Source organism: Cnephaeus nilssonii (genome assembly GCF_951640355.1).
Source record: "Cnephaeus nilssonii genome assembly, chromosome: X".
NCBI lineage: Eukaryota > Metazoa > Chordata > Mammalia > Chiroptera > Vespertilionidae > Cnephaeus > Cnephaeus nilssonii.
In genome coordinates, this window is record NC_137071.1 from 37,475,569 (window position 1) to 37,501,607 (window position 26,039).

A 26,039-nucleotide genomic window follows, 5' to 3' on the forward strand; every position below is an offset into this window, starting at 1 on the left:
CCTGATTCCAAGTGTGCACACGAGACCACACGGAACACTGGGGACACTGACCCTGGGCAAGTCTGGTTCCCACCAACCAAAGGCAGCCACACGTCCTAGTGTCAGAGCACTTCAGTGAAACTCGGGTGGAGCGAAGTTCCCACAGCACACGGCCCAGGTCCACGCAAACGGAAGCTTGAGCTTTCTGGTAATAGCCAGAATGGGGAAACGAAATAACTCACAGAGGAAAGAAAATGTGGAGTCGCCAAGAAAGGAAATTAGTGAAACTGAAGCTTGCAACATGACCGAAAAGGAGTTCAGAGTAATGGTCGTGGAATTTATACATCGGATGGATGAGAAAATCAACAACTTATGCAAGAATCAGGAAGAAATGAAAAGTGATATAGCTACAATCAAAAACACCATGGAAAGTTTCAACAGTAGACTACAAGAAGCAGAGGACCGAATTAGTGAGTTAGAAGATCAGGTACAGAAACAAGCTCAATCTGAACAGCAATTGGAGAAAAAAATTAAAAAGCAGGAGGAAAGCCTAAGGGAGCTTCGGGACAACATGAAACGAAGTAACATGCGTATAATAGGGCTGCCAGAAGGACAAGAAGAGCAGCAGGGATTAGAAAATCTATTTGAAGAAATAATGACAGAAAACTTCCCGGATATGGGAAAGATAAAAGTTACGCAAGTAAAGAGAGTCCCAAGCAGGATCAACCCCAAAAGACCCACACCAAGACATGTCATAATTTCAATGGCAAATATAAATGATAAAGAGAGAATCCTAAAGGCGGCAAGAGAGAGACAGAGAGTTACCTACAAAGGAACAACCATCAGATTGTCAAATGATTACTCATCAGAAACACAACAAGCTAGAAGTGAATGGAATGAGGTATACAAAGTGTTGCAAAGCAAAGGACTGAATCCAAGAATACTATATCCAGCAAGACTATCAATCAAAATTGAAGGGGAAATCAGGAGCTTTGCAGACAAAAAAAAAGCCTCAGGGAGTTTATCACCACCAAACCAGCAATGCAAGAATTGCTAAAGGGAATACTGTAAAAAGAAGAAATAAACAGGTAAGAAGGAATACAGACACAAAAATAGATATGACTGCAAACAAATACCTTTCAGTAATAACTTTAAATGTAAACGGACTAAATGCTCCAATCAAAAGACATCGAGTAGCTGAATGGATAAAAAAACACGACCCATGTATATGCTGTCTACAAGAGAACCACCTCAGAACAAGAGACTCACACAGATTGAAAGTGAAGGGATGGAAAAATATCTTTCAGGCAAATGGAAATGAAAAAAAAAGCTGGGGTAGCAATACTTATATCTGACAAAATAGACCTCAAAGTAAATGCCATAACAAGAGATAAGGAAGGCCACTTCATAATACTAAAGGGAGAAATCCAACAAGAAGAAATAATTCTGGTAAACATATACACTCCCAATATAGGAGCACCCAAATACATAAAAAAACTCCTGGAGGATATCAAGGGAGAGATTAATAGCAATACAATCATAGTAGGAGACTTTAATACCCCACTATCACCACTGGACAAATCCTCTAAACAAAAAATCAGCAAAGAAACAGCAATCTTAAATGACTCACTAGACCAGATGGAATTAATTGACATCTTCAGAACATTTCACCCCAAAGCCACATAATATACATTCTTCTCAAGTGCACATGGGTCATTTTCAAAGATAGACCATATGCTGGGTCACAGGCAAAGTCTCTTCAAATTCAAGAAGATAGAAATTATATCAAGCATCTTCTCAGATCACAGTGGCATAAAACTGGAAATCAATTAAATAAATACAATCCAAAGAAATCAAACACATGGAGACTAAACAGCATGCTATTAAACAAGGACTGGGTCACCAGAGAGATCAAGGAAGAAATAAAAAACATCATGGCAACAAATGACAATGAAAACACAACAATCCAAAATCTATGGGACACAGCGAAAGCAGTCTTGAGAGGGAAGTTCATAGCTCTACAAGCCTATTGCAAAAAACAAGAAACAATGGTAATAAATTACGTAACCCTACAACTCAAAGAGCTAGAAAAAGCGCAACAAGAAAAGCCCAGTGTAACCAGAAGGAAGGAAATAACAAAGATCAGAGCGGAGATAAATGACATAGAGACCAAAGAAACAATACATAAGATCAACAAAACCAAGAGCTGGTTCTTTGAAAGGATAAAGAAGATTGATGGACCTCTAGCCAGGCTCACCAAGAAGCAAAGAGAGAGGACCCAAATAAACAAAATCAGAAATGAAAGAGGTGAAATAACAACAGACCCTGCTGAGATACAAAGGATTGTTACAAAATACTACGAACAACTCTATTCCAACAAACAGGACAACCTGGAGGAAATGGACATATTCCTAGAAAAATATAACCTTCCAAAAATCAATCAAGAAGAATCTAAACAGCTCAATAGACCAATAACTATGGACGAAATTGAAGCAGTCATCAAAAAGCTTCCAGCAAACAAAAGCCCGGGGCCTGATGGCTTCACAGGAGAGTTTTACCAAACATTCAAGGAAGAACTAAAACCTATCCTCCTCAGACTATTCCAAAAAATTCAAGTGGAAGGAACACTTCCAAGCTCCTTCTATGAAGCCAGCATCACCCTAATACCAAAACCAGATAAAGACAACACAATGAAAGACAATTACAGACCAATATCCCTCATGAACATAGATGCCAAAATCCTCAACAAAATTCTAGCAAATCGGCTCCAGCAGTACATCAGAAAGATCATACACCATGACCAAGTAGGATTTATCCCAGGAATGCAAGGATGGTACAATATCCGCAAATCAATAAACGTGATACATCACATAAACAAATTGAAAGATAAAAATCACATAGTCATATCAATTGATGCAGAAAAAGCATTTGACAAAATCAAACACCCTTTCTTGATAAAAACTCTCAACAAGATGGGAATAAAAGGCTCATACCTCAACATAATACAAGCTATATATGATAAACCCACAGCAAACATCATACTCAATGGACAAAAACTAAAAACATTTCCCCTAAGAACAGGAACAAGACAGGGATGCCCACTCTCACCACTCCTGTTTGACATAGTACTGGAAGTATTAGCCATTGCAATTAGACAAGATGAAGAAATAAAAGGCATCAAAATTGGAAAAGAACAAGTAAAGCTGTCTTTATTTGCAGACGACATGATATTGTACATAAAAAATCCAAAAGACTCCGTCAAAAAACTGATAGACTTAATAAATGAATTCGGCAATGTAGCAGGATACAAAATTAACGCCAAGAAATCTATGGCCTTTCTATACACCAATAATGAACTTACAGACAGAGAGACTAAAAAGGCAATCCCATTTACCATCGCACCAAAAAAATTAAGATATCTAGGAATAAACTTAACTAAAGAGGTAAAAGACCTATACACGGAAAACTACAGGACACTGAAAAAAGAGATAGAGGAAGACGTAAACAGATGGAAGAACATACCATGTTCATGGATTGGTAGAATCAACATCATTAAAATGTCCATACTACCCAAAGCAATCTATAGATTTAGTGCACTCCCCATTAAAATACCAACGGCATATTTCACAGACCTTGAAAGAACTCTCCAAAAATTCATCTGGAATAAAAAAAGACCCCGAATAGCCACAGCAATCCTGAGAAAGAAGAATAAAGTAGGAGGGATCTCAATACCAGATTTCAAGCTGTATTACAAAGCCACTGTTCTCAAAACAGCCTGGTACTGGCACAAGAACAGACATATAGATCAATGGAACAGAATAGAGAATCCAGATATTGACCCAAACCACTATGCTCAATTAATATTTGACAAAGGAGGCATGAACATACAATGGAATAAAGACAGTCTCTTCAATAAATGGTGTTGGGAAAATTGGACAGATACATGCAAAAAAATGAAGCTTGATCACCAACTTACGCCATACACAAAAATAAACTCAAAATGGATACAGGACTTAAACATAAGATGGGAAACCATAAAAATACTAGAGCAATCCACAGGCAGCAAAATCTCAGACATATGCCAAAAGAAATTCTTCACTGACACTGCTCCTAGGGCAATGGAAGCTAAAGAGAAAATTAACAAATGGGACTACATAAAAATAAAAAGCTTTTTCACAGCAAAAGAAACCATCAACAAAACAACAAGAAGGCCCACTACATGGGAGAACATATTTGCAAATGGCATCACTGATAAAGGTTTAATCTCCAACATCTACAGGCAGCTTATGCAACTTAATAAAAGGAAGATAAATGATCCAATAAAAAAAATGGGCAACAGACCTAAATAGAATCTTTTCAAAAGAAGACAGAAGGAAGGCCAAGAGACACATGAAAACATGCTCAAAGTCACTAATTATCCGAGAGATGCAAATCAAAACAACAATGCGGTACCATCTCACACCTGTCAGAATGGCTATCATCAACAAATCAACAAACGACAAGTGTTGGCGAGGATGCGGAGAAAAAGGAACCCTCGTGCACTGCTGGTGGGAATGCAGATTGGTGCAGCCACTGTGGAGAACAGTATGGAGTTTCCTCAAAAAACTGAAAATGGAACTCCCATTTGACCCAGTAATCCCACTCCTGGGAATATATCCGAAGAAACTAGAAACACCAATCAGAAAGGATATATGCACCCCTATGTTCATAGCAGCACAATTCACCATAGCTAAGATTTGGAAACAGCCTAGGTGCCCGTCGGCAGATGACTGGATCAGAAAACTGTGGTACATCTACACAATGGAATACTATGCTGCCATAAAAAAGAAGGAATTCTCATCATTTGCAGCAACCTGGATGGAATTGGAGAACATTATGTTAAGTGAAATAAGTCAGTCAATGAAAGAAAAATACCACATGATCTCAATCATTTATGGATAATAAAGAACATTATAAAATTTAACAAAAAGATAGATACAGAGACAGTAAAGCTTCAAACAGACTGTCAAATTACAGGGGGAAGGTTAGGGAGAGGTGGGGGAGATAAGAGATCAATCAAAGGACTTGTATGCATGCATATAAGCATAACCAATGGACGCAAAACTCTGGGGGGTGAGGGCATATATTGGAGTGGGGTGGGGGGGGCAATGGTAAGATATGTACACATATAATACCTTAATAAAAAAATTGGAAAGAAAAAAAAAAAGACCAATGGCATACTTCAAAGACCTAGAACAAATTCTCCAAAAATTCATCTGGAATAAAAAAAAACCCTGAGTAGCTGCAGCAATCTTGAGAAAGAAGAACAATGGTGGAGGGATCACAATACCAGATATCAAGCTATACTACAAATACACTGTTCTCAAAACTTCCTGGTACTGGCATAAGAACAGACATATAGACCAGTGGAAGAGAACAGAGAACCTATAAATCGACCCAAGCCAGTATGCTCAATTAATATTTGACAAAGGAGGCAAGAGCATACAATGAAGACAAGACAGTCTCTTCAATAAATGGTGTTGGGAAAACTAGACAGATACTTGCAAAAAAAATGAAACTAGATCACCAACTTACACCATACACAAAAATAAACTCATAAAGGCCTTAAATGTAAGATGGGAAACCAAAAAAATCTTAGAAGAAGCCATAGGCAGCAAAATAGCAGACATTTGTTGTAGCAACATCTTTACCGATACAGCTCCTAGGGCAATGGAAACTAAAGAGAAATAAGCAAATGGGACTACATCAAAATAAAAAGGTTCTGCACAGCAAAAGAAACCATCAACTAAACAACAAGAAAGCCCACTACATGGGAGAACATATTTGCCAATGTTATCTCCGATAAGGGTTTAATCTCCAATATTTACAGGGAATTCATACAACTTAACAAAAGGATGATAAACAGTCAAATAAAAAAAAATGGGCAAAGGACCTAAATAGACATTTTTTGAAAGAGGACATTCAGAAAGCCAGGAGACATATGAAAACATGCTTAAAGTCACTAATCATCTGAGAGATGCAAATCAAAACAACAATGAGGTACCATCTCACACCTGTCAGAATGACTATCATCAACAAATCAACAAAGGACAAGTGCTGGAGGGGATGGGGAGAAAAAGGAACCCTCGTGTACTGCTGGTGGGAATGCAGACCGGTGCAGCCACTGTGGAAAACAATATGGCGTTTCCTCAAAAAATTAAAAATGGAACTGCCATTTGACCCAGGAATACCACTTCTAGGAATATATCCCAAGAAAACAGAAACAGCAATCAGAAAGGATATATGAACCCCTATGTTCATAGCAGCACAATTTACAATAGCTAAGATTTGGAAACAGCCTAAATGCTCATCAGCAGATGAATGGATTAGAAAATTGTGGTAAATCTACACAATGGAACACTATGCTGCTGTAAAAGAAGGAATTCTTACCATTTGCAACAGCATGGATGGAACTGTAGAGCATTATGCTAAGTGAAATAAGCCAGTCAGTGAAAGAGAAATACCACATGATCTCACTTATTTGTGGAATATAAAGAACATTATAACCTGTTGAACAAAAATAGAGGCAAATAAGTGTTGAACGGACTGTCAAACAACAGCAGGAAGGTAGGGATGGTTTGCGATGGGGTAAGAGATCAACCTAAGGACTTGTACGTATGCATATTAAGCACAACCAACAGATGAAAGACACTGGGGGGTGGGTGTGGGCAAGTGCTGGGGAGTAGGGGAGGCCATGCAGGGGTAAGGGAAGTCAATGGGGGGGAAAAAGGATACATATGTACTACTATTTGTAATACCTTAAACAATAAAATAAAATTTTAAAATAAATAAAATCTCCCTGAGCCCTAAAATTCCCTAGCTGTGTGAGTCAACAACTATTGCCCATGGAACATTTTAAGAAGGATAAAAAACAAACAAACAAACAAAAAAACAGCCTTTTGGCTATATCCAATTAAACCAAGTCCAATCAAATACAAACTTAGACCAGAATGTTCTTCCTTAAGCAAGGGCTCACACTAAGTCACAGAGAAAAAGACTCATCTTTGCTTTCCCCCCTCCAAGTCATTCTCAGGCAAAGGATTGATAACATTCATTTACACTTCAGTATGAATAGGCTAAAGTTAATGCTTTCTTTCCTTATCTCAAGTGATCTGGATACTAGAGCAAAGTTGTAATTACAAAATCAAAGGCTCTGACTCCTATTAAAGAGCATCCTAATAAAGAGGGACAGTGGGAGAGGCATATACAAGGAAGTAAATCTTGAGCCTGGATATATACACCTCTGGAAGCTTCCTACTCAACAGATATGGGTAAGTTTGGCAGAGATCATAGCCCATGGACAAAGACAACAGTGTGGTGATAGCCAGAGGGGCAGTGAGGGCTGAGTGGAGGTGGGTAAAGAGGAAGGGGGAAATGGGGTACATCTGTAATAGTGTCACCAATAAATAAATATATACATCAATAAAGAAATAGAGCAAACTGTCTCTTAACTTAGAGTATGGCTGCTCAAAGAACAGGAGGCCACAGATTTTTAGGTGAATTTCTTCTTTGTGCCACCTCATATCATCTTCCCTGGTAGGATTTATGGGCTGATGATTCATAGGAACAGCCTCACCACCTGGACATGAGGTTTTACCGGTTAATGTGTCAACGTTCTCTCCACCCTCTATTCAACATCTGTAGTGTCAAGTCAAATATTTCCTGATACACGGGACAGCTCCATCAACCCAATTTAATGTACTATTCTGAGTAGATGAAAGCTGGTAAATACAAATGGTCCTGGCTCTAGAATCATGGAAGAACTTAAGACTGGTGCAGATAGGGCCTTTAAAAACAGCCTGGCCCAACCCTTTGGACTCTCAGCCAAGATAATGAAGCTCAGAAAAGGAAGAGTCCCTGCTTGACATTCCCCAGATAATCAGCAGCAGAGTTGGCCCTTCAAATCTCTGACCATCTAGATCAATGTTCCTGCTACATTCACGATGCTCTTCCTGCCTGATAATATGACAGATGTTTCATTTCTCCATCCCCAGATGATCCATAATTCCCTATTCCTCTACAGAGAATGCCACCTGCTCAAAACACACAAACTGATCTTTGATATGCCTACATGGCACATTTCCAATACACTGTTCTCGGGTGAACCCTAGAAGTATCACTCGACCTCAAAAGGCTAGAATAATTTCTGCCCAAAGCTCCCTATTTATGTGCCTCGCCTGCCCTCTTAGCATGATCCACCTACCCCTTGGCTCCTCTACTGCAAAAGACTCAGCAAAAGTCAGCTTGTGACTAAGATCTCACTGGATCTGAATTCTAATACTAATCAAGGAAAGAGGAGGATAATTAGGTTCCCTAAGGACTGGCATGATCAACCGATCAGTGCAGCCCACTGTGCTCAGGGAATAACATCCCTATTGGTGGGATCTGGTTTCTTTCTTAAGGCCCTGGCCTACGTTTTCTTTACCTTTATCCTCTTGTAGTAAAGAAAATGTTTCTGAAAGACAAAGGTTCCTATATGTAATTAGACCAGGAGGTGTTAAGACTCCCTCACTGGCTGGATCTCTAATGGGAATAGTGCATATGAGGCCTGAGCCCTCAGATCCTTTGCCCTGTGTCTCATGCCCTAGAGATAGGTAACCAGCCTTCATGTCCTCCAGAAATGACTACACTGTGTTTACTTGATATATCAAGTCCATTCTGGAAACAGAGCTAAAGCAGGAATTGCCAATTCTCTCATTCAATTCCAAGACATCACAAATCAAGGTTCTTCAGATGTGACTCACTTCTGGACACCAAAAGGGAGATCCAAAAGATTCTGAGTATGGTTTCTATGGTGAACCCCTAACAAGCAGAACAAGATACCTATGAGGAAGACTCTCAAGATGCCAGATACTCTCAGCCCTTTCTACCTAGCTCAAGGAGATAGCTGCTGCTAAGTGCTGGACAGTTGTGTTTGTTTAGGATTTAGTATATACTGGCAAGGAGATATTAATAGCACTAGTAATAAGAAGCCCTGAGAAGAAAAATGTTAAGAGGTGCACTCTGACTCATAATAATATCCATACTGGTGGAAAAAGAAAAGAATATATACAATTATCATGATTTTCCAAAATGTTATACTTCCCAAAAAGCCTCCGAAACAGACCTCATCTCCAAACACTCTTCCTCTTTTCAAGTCATCAAGACCACCAAAGCAATGTAGACATGATACTAGGGAAGCCTAAGATGATCCCTAAATGAATCCAGGGATTGGCTATACTAAGAAAAAATAGGCCCCAGGACCCAGATTATAGTCTTCAACTCAGAAAGCCAACCAAGACATTTGATTCATGCTATGGATTAATAGCAGGGCCTTGGAAGAAAAGCTCTACCACCAAGAGAACTACACCACCAAGAGAACAATTCAGAGTGTCTTCTACTGGTACCAGTTCATAAATACCATATTCCTAGTGCAAAAAAGCAAAATGTTTTAAGAAATTTGCTTAGACTACAGCCTAAGGGCCAGCAGCTTTACTAACAAAGAAGTTTAGACTTTTCTGATAGATGCCAGATTCTCAGAAATCCAGGGTGATTAGGTACAGCCCTGTCTAGAGCGTGGGGTATAAATTATATTACCCTCAACATTGCTATCAGTTTGGGGATTCTGAGAGAGACCTATAGGGTCACCTTCTTGAATACGGAGGACATCACCTTGGTCAGGTAAATCTCCTACAATTAGCCAAAAAAAGTACTCAATAATATCACCCAAAGCATGTGCACAGTCAGAAACCATTAAAATGCATCATGCAAATTTAAATGAGTGCTAATGCCATTTGAAATTCTGGTATGGAGGGAAAAAAAATCTTTGTAATCCATGGAAAAAGGCTCTCCCTGCTAATGTTAGCCTCAACTCACAGATACTGCAATGAGTCACCTCCAGGGCCACAAACAAGACCTTCTACATAAATGGTTAAAGCTAGAGGCCTATGTCTACTTGAAGTTTTGGTGGATAAACAAGGGCTGGCATATCTGAACTCATCCCAAGAAAGCAAAATGCTATTGCCATTATCTTGGAATTGGAGGTACATTTTCAAGTGTTAACAGTCTTGTTAGCAGCCCAAGCATACCCTTTCCTGATTATTCTATAGCACAGAAAGCACAGGATTAAGATTCAGGAGTGGGTAACATCACTAATTAGGATGCACAAAGAATCAGTCCCTCCACTGAAATAACCCTTAGCTGACATGACTGACAGGACCAACTTTTTCAGAATTCTGTACTATAATCCAAACCTTACAGCAACTTGATGCAGAAAACTGAGGCTAAAATTTGCTAAGAGAATGTTGAGGCATTTTCCCTAATTTGTCAACCATTCCCTATTCCCCAGCAGCTGAGACAAGGGTGGCCTATATACTTCATGCAGCTTGCTGGTGCCAGTGGGCTAATGACCTTGTTCTTAAAATACTGTGGCTATGTGTTTTGACCTATTTGGCATTGAGGGACAAGCACAGAGGCTGACTTTTGTTTTGTATCCCTACCTCCTTGGGCTCAAGTGGATTTTGAGGCTGTTACTTCCACTGTTGAAAGATTCAAAGACATATACTTCCCATACCCACACAAGATAGAGGATGGCAGAAGGGGAAAGCAGCAAACAGATCCAATATCACAGGAGGGAAGAGACTGAGGAAGAAATTTCTTGAAATAATAACTCAGAAAGACTACCGTGCATGCTGAGGAAGTTAAAGTGCTACACACATGCCCTGAACCAGATGCATAATCAGAAAAAGCATGAAGGGAGTATAGAGTGTAGGTTTGCACTTCTGGAGGATCTCTGGGTTATATACAAGCAGGAGAGTAGGAGATGGCTGAGGCAGAGTTGTGGGTAACCTGGAGTAGTGTTGAAGCAGTGCCCCAGCTCAGAGCCATCAAAGACTACAAGAGTAGTTTTTTGTTTGTTTGTTTTTTTCTCTTCTTGGTTCTAGGTATTTAAAGAAATATTTGTTAGGTCATTAGCTGGACAATGAGACTTCAGTGTTCACAGATGACAAGGAATACAGTCTTTTCAAAAAATAGTTTGGAAAAGTTGCTAAATAAATGGACAACTGCAGCCCTCAACTACCAACAACAGCATACCCTGGAAGGAGAGAGAATCTGATATCCAGAGTTACCACACTATATTCAAAATACCCAGTTCTCAAAAATAATTACAAGGCATACAAAAAAAACAGAAAATTATGACCCATTCACAGGAAAAAACACACACAACTGACAGAAACCATAACAGAAGTCCAGACATTGTACTTACTAGACAAAGACTTTAAATCAGCTCTCTTAAGTAATATTGATGGGCCTGGGTACAAATCCTATCTTTTAAACTAATTCCTATAAGATAATTAAGTCACTTCCATTCTTTGGGCCTATGTTTGTTTCCTCAGTATTTATACATTGAGAAAGTCAGGCTGATCACTGGTCCCCAACTGGGACCCAGGGGGACAATTTAGCCCTAAAGATGTGTTGTAGTAGTCCCTCACAGTATTTCTTTTTTTTTAAATGTGAATTACTTGTCAATACTTAAAAATATGGGTATTTTTACATAAAATTAAATTCCTGGCTTTTCTTGAAAATACTGGAATATCTCAACACACTGGACTTCCCTCCTTCCTATACCTGATCCCACTGATGAGAACCATCCAAGTCTTTTGCTCCCTTTAAATGGGGCATAGATTTCCCAGTTAGACATAGGCCCCCATTTACCCCACTCTCAGACTGATTTACTCTCATTACCTATAAACATCTAATTCAGTCGTTCCTGGCCAAAATGGGTCCTTCCAACTCTAAATCTACTGTGAGTCTAAGGTTTCACACAGGTGAAAAGTGTTCCCCAAGAGCAGCCAAGAAGAGATGCTATGTAATTAATATCCAAGTAACACTTTAGAACAGTGGGCTTCCTTATAAACAGGAAAGGTTTATTTTCTGTGACATCTGATCTGTTCAATTGCAAAAAAAAATTATGGTAATGATTTGATTAGCTCATCCTTTCATCCCCCTGCCTCCAGGCAGGCCTAAAACCAGAGAAATCTAAAATTTGAAGAAACAAAGAATATATATGCTGATGCAACCTGAGCAGGCTCTTAAATTTCTGACCGAACCCATGCCTTGTCATGCAGGCCTTGCCTACCAATAACTGGATGTCATGTGTCCTGTACACAGCTTGTCTCAAAGTAAACAGCAATCCCTCTGCAGGCAATAGACCAGAGTCAGAACAAAAGTTCATTTTTACATGTTGACAAAGTAAAAATGCCTGTATAATTTGGAGTTAGGGCCTATCATTCAAAAGGATGCCCCTCCACAAGGTTGAGATTTACCATTTGGAGACACAATAATATCCCAACAGTCTGCTCTCAGCTTCCAGTGAGGGAGACCAGACCAGGAAAGCAGCTGAAGATGTCAATAGCTAGATAAGGAAACTGATATTCAGTAAGCTGTAATTTACTTAACCTGACCAACTTCTAGGAAGGTACATCATCCCCTGCATGGCTCTGGTAAAGACATGTTGTCCCCAGTACAAAAGGGAGAACACACACACATACACGTTATACACATGCAAAATGAAATTCTGAACAACTGAGAAGGCAAATATTTGACTGAGTAGAAGAAACATGTACCCAGCAATTTCTTGTACAATAGCCAAAATGGTATCACACTCCCTATCTACAGGTATCCAGCATATCACAGGTTACAAAGGATTTTCACAAGACTCAATTATCCACATTTTGCAAGGAGAAAAACTAAGCTTCAAATATGTACAGGAAGCTGCTCAAGCTGCACAACTAATAACAGAACTGAGACAAGAATCTCAAACTCTACATTGTGATTAATCTGATTAATATCAGTTAGGGCTAACTTGGACAGTACCTCACAAAGCACCCTTGATTACTGTTCTAATACTGGGATGTTCATACAGCAATGAGACTTCCATTTAAGGAATGAAGGTGCCTTGCTAAATTATTTACAAATTTTGTCCAATGATCTACAAAGGGGTCCAGTTGGTATGGAGTTAGGCAAAAGTCTTTTCTTTGCTGTATGCTTTTATGTCACATGCCAAATAACCTAGTACTGATGTTCTCCAGGTGTTACTGAATCTTAGCTCAGGGTCAGCCTGGATAAACCAAGTAACTATTCTATAACATGGAGGTCTAGCATCCCAGAAAATGGCCCATCTGCCTACCAATTACATCACTAATGAAAAGAATCAATAGATCAGTGTGATTTATCTCTATGTCCTACCTAGATATGTCAGAACTTGAATACATTTAGAGAATGTTTTAGAAATGAAGGAAAAAAATAAAAGCCCATGATCATATACCAAATATGTGGAATACAGTTAGCAGTGTTTCTACAATACCATTCTACCCTCAACTAAAAATCAATGTAGAGCAGCAATTCTCAACCAGTGGGCCATGGCAAGCACACTGATGTGCTGCAATAATTTTTAAAACAAGCAATACCTGACTATTTAGTCTGGGGAGCTGACATCTTTTCTCTTAAATTGTCAAATTAAAAAATGACAACAGCCAACACAACAATAGCTATCCAGTGTGAATGAATCAAAATTATACCTATTTTTGTCAGACTGGCAAAAAATATAACATATTTTGGTGTACCACAAAATGTTAGTGATTAGTTTGTGTTGCCATGAGATGAAAAAGGTTGAAAATTACTTATGTAGAGGAATGAAGACAGCAAATTTATTTTAAAATATCTACTAGAAAAGAGCTTCCATAACCTCCATAATTTAATCCCTTGATTATCACACAATGTTACTAGAAATGTAAACCTACACATAAACACTCATTCATGAGAACTGAAAGGTCTACCTAGGAGCCAATATTCACATCATTCATGCCAACAACAGCCTACCCCATTTCCTTTTACTGGCAATACCATTAACAGCTGGCTCCTAAGTTGCATGATACTTCTCTTTAGCAATCTGAAGACCATTAGAGTATTACTAAAACAAACAAAAAAGTTATATAACAATCAAATTCTCATTCTGAATGCTATCTGAGGCAACAGGGAATGCTTAGTTTCTCACAGAATAATCACTTGTATAGTAGACAGCATTAAAGCTCTAAGTTATTATTTAGGCTCTGCCATTAACAATCCTGATCTATTATTGTGCTATTTTATGCTATCTCATGCAATAGCAATTAGTCACATATGGCTAACAAACACCTGAAATGTGACTAGTGTGAATTGAGATGTGCTGTAAATATGGGATACTCACCAGATTTCAAAGACTTAGTAAAATATGTAATTAAAAATTTTGTAGTGATAGTGTATTATATTATACTAGAGGCCCATTGCACGATATTTGTGCAAGAATAGGCCTTCCTTCCCCTGGCTTCACTCCCAGCCGCCCGGGAGCCAGCACGACCCCACTCCCCGGCCACCCAGGAGCTGGCAAGTCCTCGCTTCTGTCTGGAGCACCGCTCCTGTAGCTCCCTCTGCCACCCTCCTCCCCCTCATAGCAGGCTTCCCACCCCTCCCAGCTGCTCCGTGACTGCATATGCAAAATAACCCGCCATCTTTGTTGGGTTAATTTGCATTCTCACTCTGATTGGCTGTGGTCGTAGTGGAGGTATGGTCAATTTACTTGTTTGTCTATTATTAGGTAAGACTAGAGGCCCTATGCATGAAATTCGTGCAAGAATAGGCCTTTGCAGCCCCAGCTGCCTTGGCTGTCACAGCCCCGGCTTCATCCGGAAGGTTGTCCGGAAGGACATCCAGACAGTCAATCCGCTGTTCGGCCATTCAGTCGATTTGCATATTATGCTTTTATTATTATGGACATTATATGATACTATTTTGAATAGATTGGATTAAATAAAATGTACTAAAATTAATTTCACTTTTACCTTTTTTAAAACTTTTTTTTAGTGTGGCTAGTAGAAAATTTTTAATTATATGTGTGGTTTGCATTTGTGTCTCACAATATATTTCTACTGGTCTGTGCTTGTCTAGAACAATTGTTCTCAATATCAAAGATTCTGACTTGACCCGCCTGGAACCTGGGTTTTAGTGTTTGTTTGTTTTTTAAACTACTCAAGGGAATAATTTCGTTGGGCAACTGAGAACCAATAGACTAGACTCTATATTATGTATTCCTGGGCCAGCCAGTGGTGTTCTTAAGCATTAGCATCAGCCTACCCAAGTGGCTGCTTAAACTGTGCTCAGAGGAACTCTCCTCCTGCCCTTGGATGTAGGAGCATCAATGCCAGCTCGTTTATATTTTAAAGCCTGGCTCCATCATTTGCCTCCCAAAGCCATTCTTCCTTTCTCAATCATTTTGTCCCGCCCCTTGATGTACTGCTTATTATAAAAATAACATTTCACTAAAAGTGAAATACATTTGGATTTGGGTGACATTGTCACAAGGTGCAGTTTAATCCTTCTTTGAAAGAGGGGGAACTGTCATTCTAAGACACACAAGCTGTTTGTGTACAGGGCCTCATGTTAGTTACAAAGGCCCATGGTTATTGATGTGCTCTTTTTTACTACCCCTGGGACCAATTCATCAATGAGAAAAGCTGAGCTGGGAAACAGATGGCATTTGAAGACACTGGTGAAAGATGCCACATACATAGATAAAAAAGATTGGATATTTAATTAGGACATTCTCAGGACAGAGGAGATAAGAGGTCACTTTGTCCACTTCTCTGCTTCTGACCAGTGCCCTCACCTAAGTCGTTCCAACCAGTTAATAGTGCTTCCTGGGTTTGCACCCTCCAAGGAAGGAGACTTCTTCCAACAAATATGGCCAGCCTTGATATTTAGATCTTTTTGGATCTAATAAGGGGTTGGTAGTGATGAGGATGAGGATAAAGATGATAATTAAGCAAGTTAGCATTTGTCAAGTACCCACTATATACCAAGCACTGCTAAACACTTTACTCACATATGTGGTTTTATTTAATCCTTGTAAAAAGTCCGTTATTCCTATTGTTCAGATGAGAAAATTGGGTCTCAGAGAGGTGAAAAGTCTTACCAAAAGCCATAGAGCTAGAAGGTAATAAAACTGAGACTGCCTCTAAGTTGTCTGATTCCAAATACCCTGCCCCTTCCTTCATGCCACACAGCTGTCATTCTAATCTCAAGGCCCTTCATCATCCAAAAGCCGAAACCACTCTGATCTTTGGTTTGGGTCAGGACTTGATCCTGTGGTAAGGATAATGATAAGACATCCTTATATGGCATTGGTACTTTGGTGGTCACAAAGTTGTTGTGTGTTTTTTTTAACGTGTATTTTCTCATTCATTATGACATTCCCTGGCATGAAAGAATTGCCAAGATCAAAGCTCATAATTCCCAAAGATCTGATTCAAGCTCTTACCTCTTAAATATGGTCAAGTTTCAACAGTAGACTAGAAGAAGCAGAGGACCGAATTAGTGAGTCAGAAGATCAGGTACAGAAACAAGCTCAATCTGAACAGCAATTGGAGAAAAAAATTAAAAAGCAGGAGGAAAGCCTAAGGGAGCTTCAGGACAACATGAAATGAAGTAACATGCGTACAATAGGGCTGCCAGAAGGACAAGAAGAGCAGCAGGGATTAGAAAATCTATTTGAAGAAATAATGACAGAAAACTTCCCGGATATGGGAAAGAAAAAAGTTACACAAGTACAGACAGTCGCAAGCAGGATCAACCCCAAAAGACCCACACCAAGACACATCATAATTTCAATGGCAAATATAAATGACAAAGAGAGAATTTTAAAGGCATCAAGAGAGAGACAGAGAGTTACCTACAAAGGAACACCTATCAGATTGTTAAATGATTACTCAACAGAAAAACAACAAGCTAGAATGGAATGGAAGGAGGTATACAAAGTGTTGCAAAGGAAAGGACTGAATCCAAGAATACTATATCCAGCAAGGCTATCAATCAAAATTGAAGGGGAAATCAGGTGCTTCGAAGACAAAAAAAGGCTCAGGGAGTTTATCACCACCAAACCAACAATGCAAGAAATGCTAAAGGGAATACTGTAATAAGAAGAAATAAACAGGTAAGAAGGAACACAGACACAAAAATAGAGATGACTACAAACAAATACCTTTCAGTAATAACTTTAAATGTAAATGGACTAAAAGCTCCAATCAAAAGACATCGAGTGGCTGAATGGATAAAAAAAAGGACCCATATATATGCTGTCTACAAGAGACCCACCTCAAAACAAGAGACTCACACAGATTGAAGGTGAAGGGATGGAAAAATATCTTTCAGGCAAATGGAAATGAAAAAAAAGCTGGGGTAGCAATACTTATATCTGACAAAATAGACCTCAGAGTAAATGCCATAACAAGAGATAAGGAAGGCCACTTCATAATACTAAAGGGAGCAATCCAACAAGAAGAAATAATTCTGGTAAACATATACGCACCCAATATAGGAGCACCCAAATACATAAAAAACTCCTGGAGGAGATCAAGGGAGAGATTAATAGCAATACAATCATAGCAGAAGACTTTAATACCCCACTATCACCACTGGACAAATCCTCTAAACAAAAAATCAGCAAAGAAACATCAATCCTAAATGACTCACTAGACCAGATGGAATTCTTCAGAACATTTCACCCCAAAGCCACAGAATATATATTCTTCCTAAGTGCACATGGGTCATTTTCACGGTGGCATAAAACTGGAAATCAACTACAATAAATACAATCCAAAGAAATCAAACACATGGAGACTAAACAGCATGCTATTAAACAAGGACTGGGTCACCAGAGAGATCAAGAAAGAAATAAAAAACATCATGGCAACAAATGACAATGAAAACACAACAATCCAAAATCTATGGGACACAGCAAAAGCAGTCTTGAGAGGGAAGTTCATAGCTCTACAAGCCTACTGCAAAAAAACAAGAAACAATTATAATAAATTTCTAACCCTACAACTCAAAGAGTTAGAAAAAGAACAGCAAGAAAAACCCAGTGTAAGCAGAAGGAAGGAAATAATAAAGATCAGAGCAGAGATAAATGACATAGAGACCAAAGAAACAATACAAAAAATCAACAAAACCAAGAGCTGGTTCTTTGAAGGAATAAACAAGATTGATGAACCTCTAGCCAGGCTCACCAAGAAGCAAAGAGAGAGGACCCAAATAAACAAAATCAGAAATGAAAGAGGTGAATTAACAACAGACCCTGACAAAATACAAAGGATTGTTACAAAATACTATGAACAACTCTATTCTAACAAACTGAACAACCTGGAGGAAATGGACATATTCCTAGAAAAATATAACCTTCCAAAACTCAATCAGGAAGAATCTAAACATCTCAATAGGCCAGTAACTATGGAAGAAATTGAAGCAGTCATCAAAAAGCTTCCGGCAAACAAAAGCCCAAGGCCCGATGCCTTCACAGGAGAATTTTACCAAACATTCAAGGAAGAACTAAACCTATCCTCCTCAGACTATTCCAAAAACTTCAAGAGGAAGGAACACTTCCAATCTCCTTCTATGAAACCAGCATCACCCTAATACCAAAACCAGATAAAGACAACACAATGAAAGAGAATTACAGACCAATATCCCTCATGAACATAGATGCCAAATCCTCAACAAAATTCTAGCAAATCGGCTCCAGCAGTACATCAGAAAGATCATACACCATGACCAAATAGGATTTATCCCGGGGATGCAAGGATGGTACAATATCCACAAATCAATAAATGTGATACAGCACATAAACAAATTGAGAGATAAAAATCACATAGTCTTATCAATTGATACAGAAAAAGCATTTGACAAAATCCAACACCCTTACCTCATAAAAACTCTGAACAAGGTGGGAATAGAAGGCTCATACCTCAACATAATAAAAGCTATATATGATAAACCCACAGCAAACATCATACTCAATGGACAGAAACTAAAAACATTTCCCCTAAGAGCAGGAACAAGACAGGGATGCCCACTCTCACCACTCCTGTTTGACATAGTACTGAAAGTATTAGCCACTGCAATTAGACAAGAAGAAGAAATAAAAGGCATCCAAATTGGAAAAGAAGAAGTAAAGCTGTCTTTATTTGCAGATGAGATGATATTGTACATAAAAAATCCAAAAGACTCCGTCAAAAAACTAATAGACTTAATAAATGAATTCGGCAATGTAGCGGGATACAAAATTAACGCCAAGAAATCTACGGCCTTTCTATACACCAAGAGTGAACTTACAGAAAGAGAGACTAAAAAGGCAATCCCATTTACCATCACACCAAAAAATTAAGATACGTAGGAATAAACTTAACTAAGGAGGTAAAAGACCTATACGCGGAAAACTACAGGGCACTGAAAAAGAGATAGAGGAAGACGTAAACAGATGGAAGAACATACCATGTTCATGGATTGGTAGAATCAACATCATTAAAATGTCCATACTACCCAAAGCAATCTATAGATTCAATGCACTCCCCATTAAAATACCAACGGCATATTTAACAGACCTATAAAGAACTCTCCAAAAATTCATCTGGAATAAAAAAAGACCCCGAACAGACACAGCAATCCTGAGAAATAAGAATAAAGTAGGAGGGATCTTAAAACCAGATTTCATGCTTTATTACGAAGCCACTGTTCTCAAAACAGCCTGGTACTGGCGCAAGAACAGACATATAGATCAATGGAATAGAATAGAGAATCCAGATATTGACCCAAACCACTATGCTCAATTAATATTTGACAAAGGAGGCATGAACATACAATGGAATAAAGACAGTCTCTTCAATAAATGGTGTTGGGAGAATTGGACAGATACATGCAAAAAAATAAACTAGATCACCAACTTACACCATACACAAAAATCAACTCAAAATGGATACAGGACTTAAATGTAAGACGGGAAACCATAAAAATACTAGAGGAATCCACAGGCAGCAAAATCTCAGATATATGTCAAAAGAACTTCTTCACTGATACTACCCTTAGGGCAATGGAAGCTAAAGAGAAAATAAACAAATGGGACTACATCAAAATAAAAAGCTTTTTTACAGCAAAAGAAACTATCAACAAAACAACAAGAAAACCCACTGTATGGGATAACATATTTTCAAATGGTATCACTGATAAAGGTTTAATCTCCAACATCTATAGGCAGCTTATATAACTTAATAAAAGGAAGATAAATGATCCAATAAAAAAAATGGGCAACGGACCTAAATAGAATCTTTTCAAAAGAAGACAGAAGGAAGGCCAAGAGACACATGAAAACATGCTCAATGTCACTAATTATCCGAGAGATGCAAATCAAAATGACAATGCGGTACCATCTCACACCTGTCAGAATGGCTATCATCAACAAATCAACAAATGCAAGTGTTGGTGAGGATGCAGATGAAAAAGAACCCTTGTACACTGCTGGTTGGAATGCAGACTGGTGCAGCCACTGTGGAGAACAGTATGGAGTTTCCTCAAAAAACTGAAAATGGAATTCCCATTTGACCCCGTAATCCCACTCCTAGGAATATATCCTAAGAAACTGGAAGCACCAATCAGAAAGGATATATGCACCCCTATGTTCATAGCAGCACAATTTACAATAGCTAAGATCTGGAAACAGCCTAGGTGCCCATCCGCAGATGACTGGATCAGAAAACCATGGTACATCTACACAATTGAATACTATGCTGCCATAAAAAAGAAGGAATTCTTACCATTTGCAGCAACTTGGATGGAAATGGAGAACATTATGCTGAGTGAAATAAGCCAGTCAATGAAAGAAAAATACCACATGATCTCACTCATTTGTGGATAATAAAGAACATTAAAAACTGTTGAACAAAAAGATAGATCCAGAGGCAGTAAAGCATCAAACAGTCTGTCAAATTACAGCAGGGAGGTTAGGGAAAGGTGGGAAAGATAAGAGATCAACCGAAGGACTTGTATGCATGCATATAAGCATAACCAATGGACGCAAAACTCTGGGGGGTGAGGGCATATATAGGAGTGGGGTGGGGGTGGGGCAATGGTAAGATATGTACACATATAATACCTTAATTTAAAAAAAGATTATAAAAAAAAGAATGAAAAAGAGGAGACAAGGACAAAAAAAGACAGCAGAAAATAAGAGGTAAGAAAGTAAATGTCACAGCAATATAGTTTAAAAAGGTCTTTAAAAACATCAAGGCCAAAAGGGAAGTGATTTGTATAAAGTCACAGCAGGAGGCAGTAGGTGGGGATTGTTAAAATAAACAAGAAAAAAATAAAAAGTTTCAAAATTAGAAAGTAAAAAAATTAAAGGAAGCCTAGGTCTTGGGTAGGAGACCACAAAAAGATGTAAAATGTGAGAGGAGCCTCCATGAGATACATGATCAATAGAACAGGGGCTGGTGAGGGGAAATCCAAGGGCAGGCAGCCAAGGAGACAGGAGAGGAGAGTGAAGGCTGACACTCACCCTCACAAAGCTGGCAGGAAACCATCCCTCCTCATCGTCGATCTGGCCCCACCACCAATCCTTGTTGGAAGCATCCAAGACTTTGATGACGTCGCCAGCTTTAAATGCCAACTCCCGGTTGGCCATGGTGACGTGATCCCATACTGCCTCAGCACTAACGATGGAATCTCCAGTGATCAGCTTAGGAGACAAAATGAGAATGTTTTCAGTCCACACAGCTGGCTATCTTACTTGTCCCCTTTCCCCACCCACAAAGCTCTACTACTTTATGGGAAAAGTCACATACTAGTGGTGAAGACTGGGGGTAAGAGAGATGGCACTGGAAGTACAAGCATCACTAAACTATAAGGCAAACAATACTGTCAACTACATTAGCTAGTGAGTGGAATGACCCAGAATGTGAATATGGACTACATAGGCCTCATGTTTTTATCCCTACTCATTTTTTCCTCCCCCAGTGAAGAAAGAAAGCACCAGTCCATCTCTCCTTGGAGCTTCAAGGAAGCTGAAAGTCTGGAATGGGTAGAGTGGCTGAAATCAATGCTAAAATGAGGCTCGAGAACATTTGCTCTAAATTCTCTGCACTCCTCTCCCTTTCCTCCTCTTCATTGTAACTGACCAACTGAGAGTTGGTGGTACATTTTTAACACCACTGTATCCCACCCCCAGAGGTTACAGACCATGGCATTCCTCACATACAATGGGCCCCAGTCCTGCAGCCTCCTGGTTGCCACCCACACATGATACCATCAGAGAGGTCATGGGTGTGAAAGAATATGGCTTTCTGTGATGACTTGCTCCAAAGAAACTCAACTTTGGCACAGATTCACTCAGTGATTTGTACAACCACCCTATGATATACATAGAGAGGTGTAGGTTGATTTCTGCATTTGATAGATGGCAAAACTGAGCCAGAGGAAGTTAAGGTGTGAGCTTAGGGTCACCCAGCAAGGCTGGGGTTGTAAACAGACCCTAACACTGGTCATTAAACTTTGTGGTCATTAGGACTGGGCTCCACACAGCATCAGGCAGACATCTATCTCTTTGCCACATGAACACACACATGAACATGTTCACGACACTCATCTAAGCACAATAATGAGGATGGGTTAGGGAAAGAGTCTGCCTCTTTCTGGCTACCATCCTGACCACTGTATTATTTGTTCTCTTTTTTCCCTAACTGGTTCCTGCCAGCATGGGCCATGAGTCTCCCTGGCATTTGCAGAAACAGATTCCAGAATAGAGAACATATGGCCTGTCAGGCAAAGGACTCAAATACTCTCTCCCCAGCAATGAATAGCTGAACATTTCCTCTAGCAGTCACCTTTTTCATCAGTCTGCTTTGAGGAAGGACTAATTTCCCAAGGCAACATGGCTCTTGACAAAACAATTCAAAGACAACAGAGACAGGATATGGAACATACATCCTGTCACACAGGTCTACCTTCCAACATACCAGCCAGAAAATAACACTATTGGTCAGCTCCTGCCTGGTGCATCCTTCATTGCTCAAGTTTCTAGCTATTGTGCCTTCCAGAGAAGGTAAGGTATGGGGGAGCTCCTCAGCATGAATGTAAAAGAGATTTCCAATAGGACCTTTTATAGCACCACCTTTCAAGTACCTCATGATTTACTGTTTACAAAGTGTTTTCAAATCTACTGCATCACTTGATCCTTCCTGAATGAGCTGTTTCCATATTTAAAGATGAAGAAACGGGTTCAAAGAGGCGGCCTGGCCCTTTGGCTAATCACACAAGCAATAAATTATGGAGTCTTATAACCCATCATACTGGACTACCAATGTTTACTAAGTAGCTATACTGAATTCATAGAACTCCATCCATAATATCATAAACCAGATGGCTCCTATTCTTAAAGAACCCAAACAAAGAGAGTTGAACAGCCACCTTTAATGATGCTACTACCTATGAGCTTGCTTTTATGTTGAACTTGCTTTTTTCCAACTACACTAGAAGTCAATTTCTTCTTGTTCTCGTCTCAGTGGAGAATTGCTGATCACTGGCCTCAATAAAGTAAATCCTTATAGAGAAGTCTCTATAAGCATATATAACACCAACTCAGAGCATCATGAAGGTTTGTGGTTTAAAGCTACATCCTTGGCTTTTTACCAAGGGTCAAAAGAATATATTAGCATCAGTTACCAAAACCCTGCTCAGGATGCTATCTGTGGTGCTGTTTGAGGACCCCTAGACCCAGATCTGGTTGATTCCACTGTCTGTGCTCTTTCTACAGTGGACTTTTCTTATTAGGGACTCCATGCTTGGTTTTTCCCAGGAGCAGTTGCCTCACTCTTATACCCATTTAGTCCAGTTGACTTGTCTGGGCCCTCAGGTCACACAGCCCAGTTATGCCCTGGTCAAGCCAATCCAGTACCCAGTGGCCACAAACCAATGGGCAAACCTGTTGTCAAGACCTACTTGGAATCAATGATAGTCAGAACTATACAGCACTTTAAAGATCATTACCCATCAGCCCTCATTTTGTAAATCAGGTATACTATAGCAGATGTGACTTGCTTATGGTCATCAGATGGCCAGCTTTCTGGACCTATTTTGCCCCAACATAACACCATATATAGAAGAGGTAGAAAAAATCACCCGGATTTAAGACCTTGCTCTACTTCTTGCTAAAGGTATAATAATAATGATGATAAAATTAGCTGATATAAAGTACTTACTAGTAATAGGTCAGGCTCTATTCTAAGCACTTTATACACCTTAACTCACTTAAGACTCGCAACAACACTTTGAGGAGATACTCATATTATTACTATCTTACAGATGAAAAAACTAAAGCTCAGAGAGGTTAAATAATTTGCTCACATTTACACAGTCAATAGGTATTGAAGCCATAATTAAAATACAGACACACTCTAGTTCTAGAGTTTCTGCTCTTATAAATCATGCTTCCTCTGGGTCTCAGTTTATTCACCTATTAAATGGGAATAATTCTATATCCTCACTTATTTCATGAGCTGTAAAACATTGAATCTAGAATTGACAGATGGCCGAAACCGGTTTGGCTCAGTGGAGAGAGCGTCGGCCTGCTGACTCAAGGGTCCCAGGTTCGATTCCGGTCAAGGGCATGTACCTTGGTTGCGGGCACATCCCCAGTAGGGGGTGTGCAAGAGGCAGCTGATTGATGTTTCTCTCTCATCGATGTTTCTAGCTCTCTATCCCTCTTTCTTCCTCTCTGTAAAAAATCAATAAAATATATTAAAAAAAGAAAAGAATTGACAGATGTGTGTTCATATCATGAGAGGAGGATTAACCCAGAAAGAGATGCTAGGTGTATAGGGCACCTGTGCTCTCTAGTCACAAATATAAGCAGGAGTAAGGTGATGCTTCCCCCCACCCCCGCATCCTCTGAGTTCTTTTAAAAGTAAACTAAATTGGGGCTAGAAATTGGTTTTAAATCTCTTTGTGTGTGTGTGTGTGTGTGTGTGTGTGTACAGGATTGATTTTTAACTGGCTACACTTTTTTCCCCACAAATAAGCAATTTTCTCTGCTTATCCATTTATCATCCAATTCTCAATCAGTGAGCTCCCACTGGGTATAGGGCTGTATTACTGTGATTCAGCCATAGTCCTTAACTAATGTCAACGGCCCTTTGAGTACCATCAGTGAATGCCCTTCAAGGAATATGCAGAAGTCATTAAGGGCAGGTAAACCTGGCTTCAATTTCTGGGCTTTGCTACTTTAGAAAGCAGCAGTGACAAAGGGAGATGAGGAACAGACAAGAAGCCAGAAAAACAAACCAAAATAAATGTTTAGCATGTAATTGGAATACAAAAAAGTACAATACCTGCCTCACAGGCAGAATTATAGACAGGGTGAACTGAGTGCTGGATGTCCAGTGACTAGTACAAAGCCTATATATGCTGGTCTAGTTCAAGATTTCAGAGGAAGGAAGGATCATATGTGCTTACTGGACTCTAGAAGTGTTGAGAGGCACTTAATATAGGCTTTAAAAATGAGTAGGATTATAAAAGATACAAAAGGGAACAGGAAGGGTATTTGAGGCAGAGGAATGACATTAAAGTCTCAGAGGTGAGGACTATGTGAGCTTTGATGGCAAATGTAGTGAAGTTTAAAAAGGGCTGGAGAAGGGCAGTTGGGGAGTGGAAGAATGGCTGAAAAGGTGGGCTGGAGTCTGTCTGAAGGTTCTTAAATCTAGCTTTAGGAAAATGAGGAGGTCAAAATTGATTTGGTGTGTGTGTGGGGGGGAGGGGGTTCAATCCTAAACATGATCATTAAAACATGAGGGTAAGTTACTCTACAATGCTAGCTTAGGAGGGGGAGAAAGATGACAAATATTCTCTTAAATATGTTGAATGTAGGGGCCAGCAAGATATGCAGGTAGGTTTCAAGATCAAGAGAGGTTATAGGAAATAGCTATACAGGTTTAGGAGTCCATGGCCCAGAAGAAATTGTGGAAACCAAGGAAGATTGCCCTGGAAGAAAATGCTTAGAAAGAAGGCCAGAAACCTAGGGCAACAACAACAATGGGAGGTAAGGATAAGAAGAATATCCAGAGAAACAAAACTAAATAGAGCTGTCACCACATAATTAGAATGCCAAGGAATACAATCTCACAAAAGCC

The 26,039-nt window shown here is 39.3% G+C and overlaps 1 protein-coding gene across 5 annotated transcripts in view; it reads right to left on the minus strand.

Moving 5' to 3' along the window:
• The window catches only part of ARHGEF9 (Cdc42 guanine nucleotide exchange factor 9), a 387,554-nt gene that overhangs the window by 165,318 nt on the left and 196,197 nt on the right, over positions 1 to 26,039 (minus strand). For all 5 annotated transcript variants that reach the window (XM_079764371.1, XM_079764370.1, XM_079764374.1 and 2 more), the window contains one exon: positions 21,416 to 21,595. In XM_079764371.1, the coding sequence (XP_079620497.1) occupies positions 21,416 to 21,595 (180 nt within the window). The remainder of the gene's footprint in view (positions 1 to 21,415; positions 21,596 to 26,039) is intronic.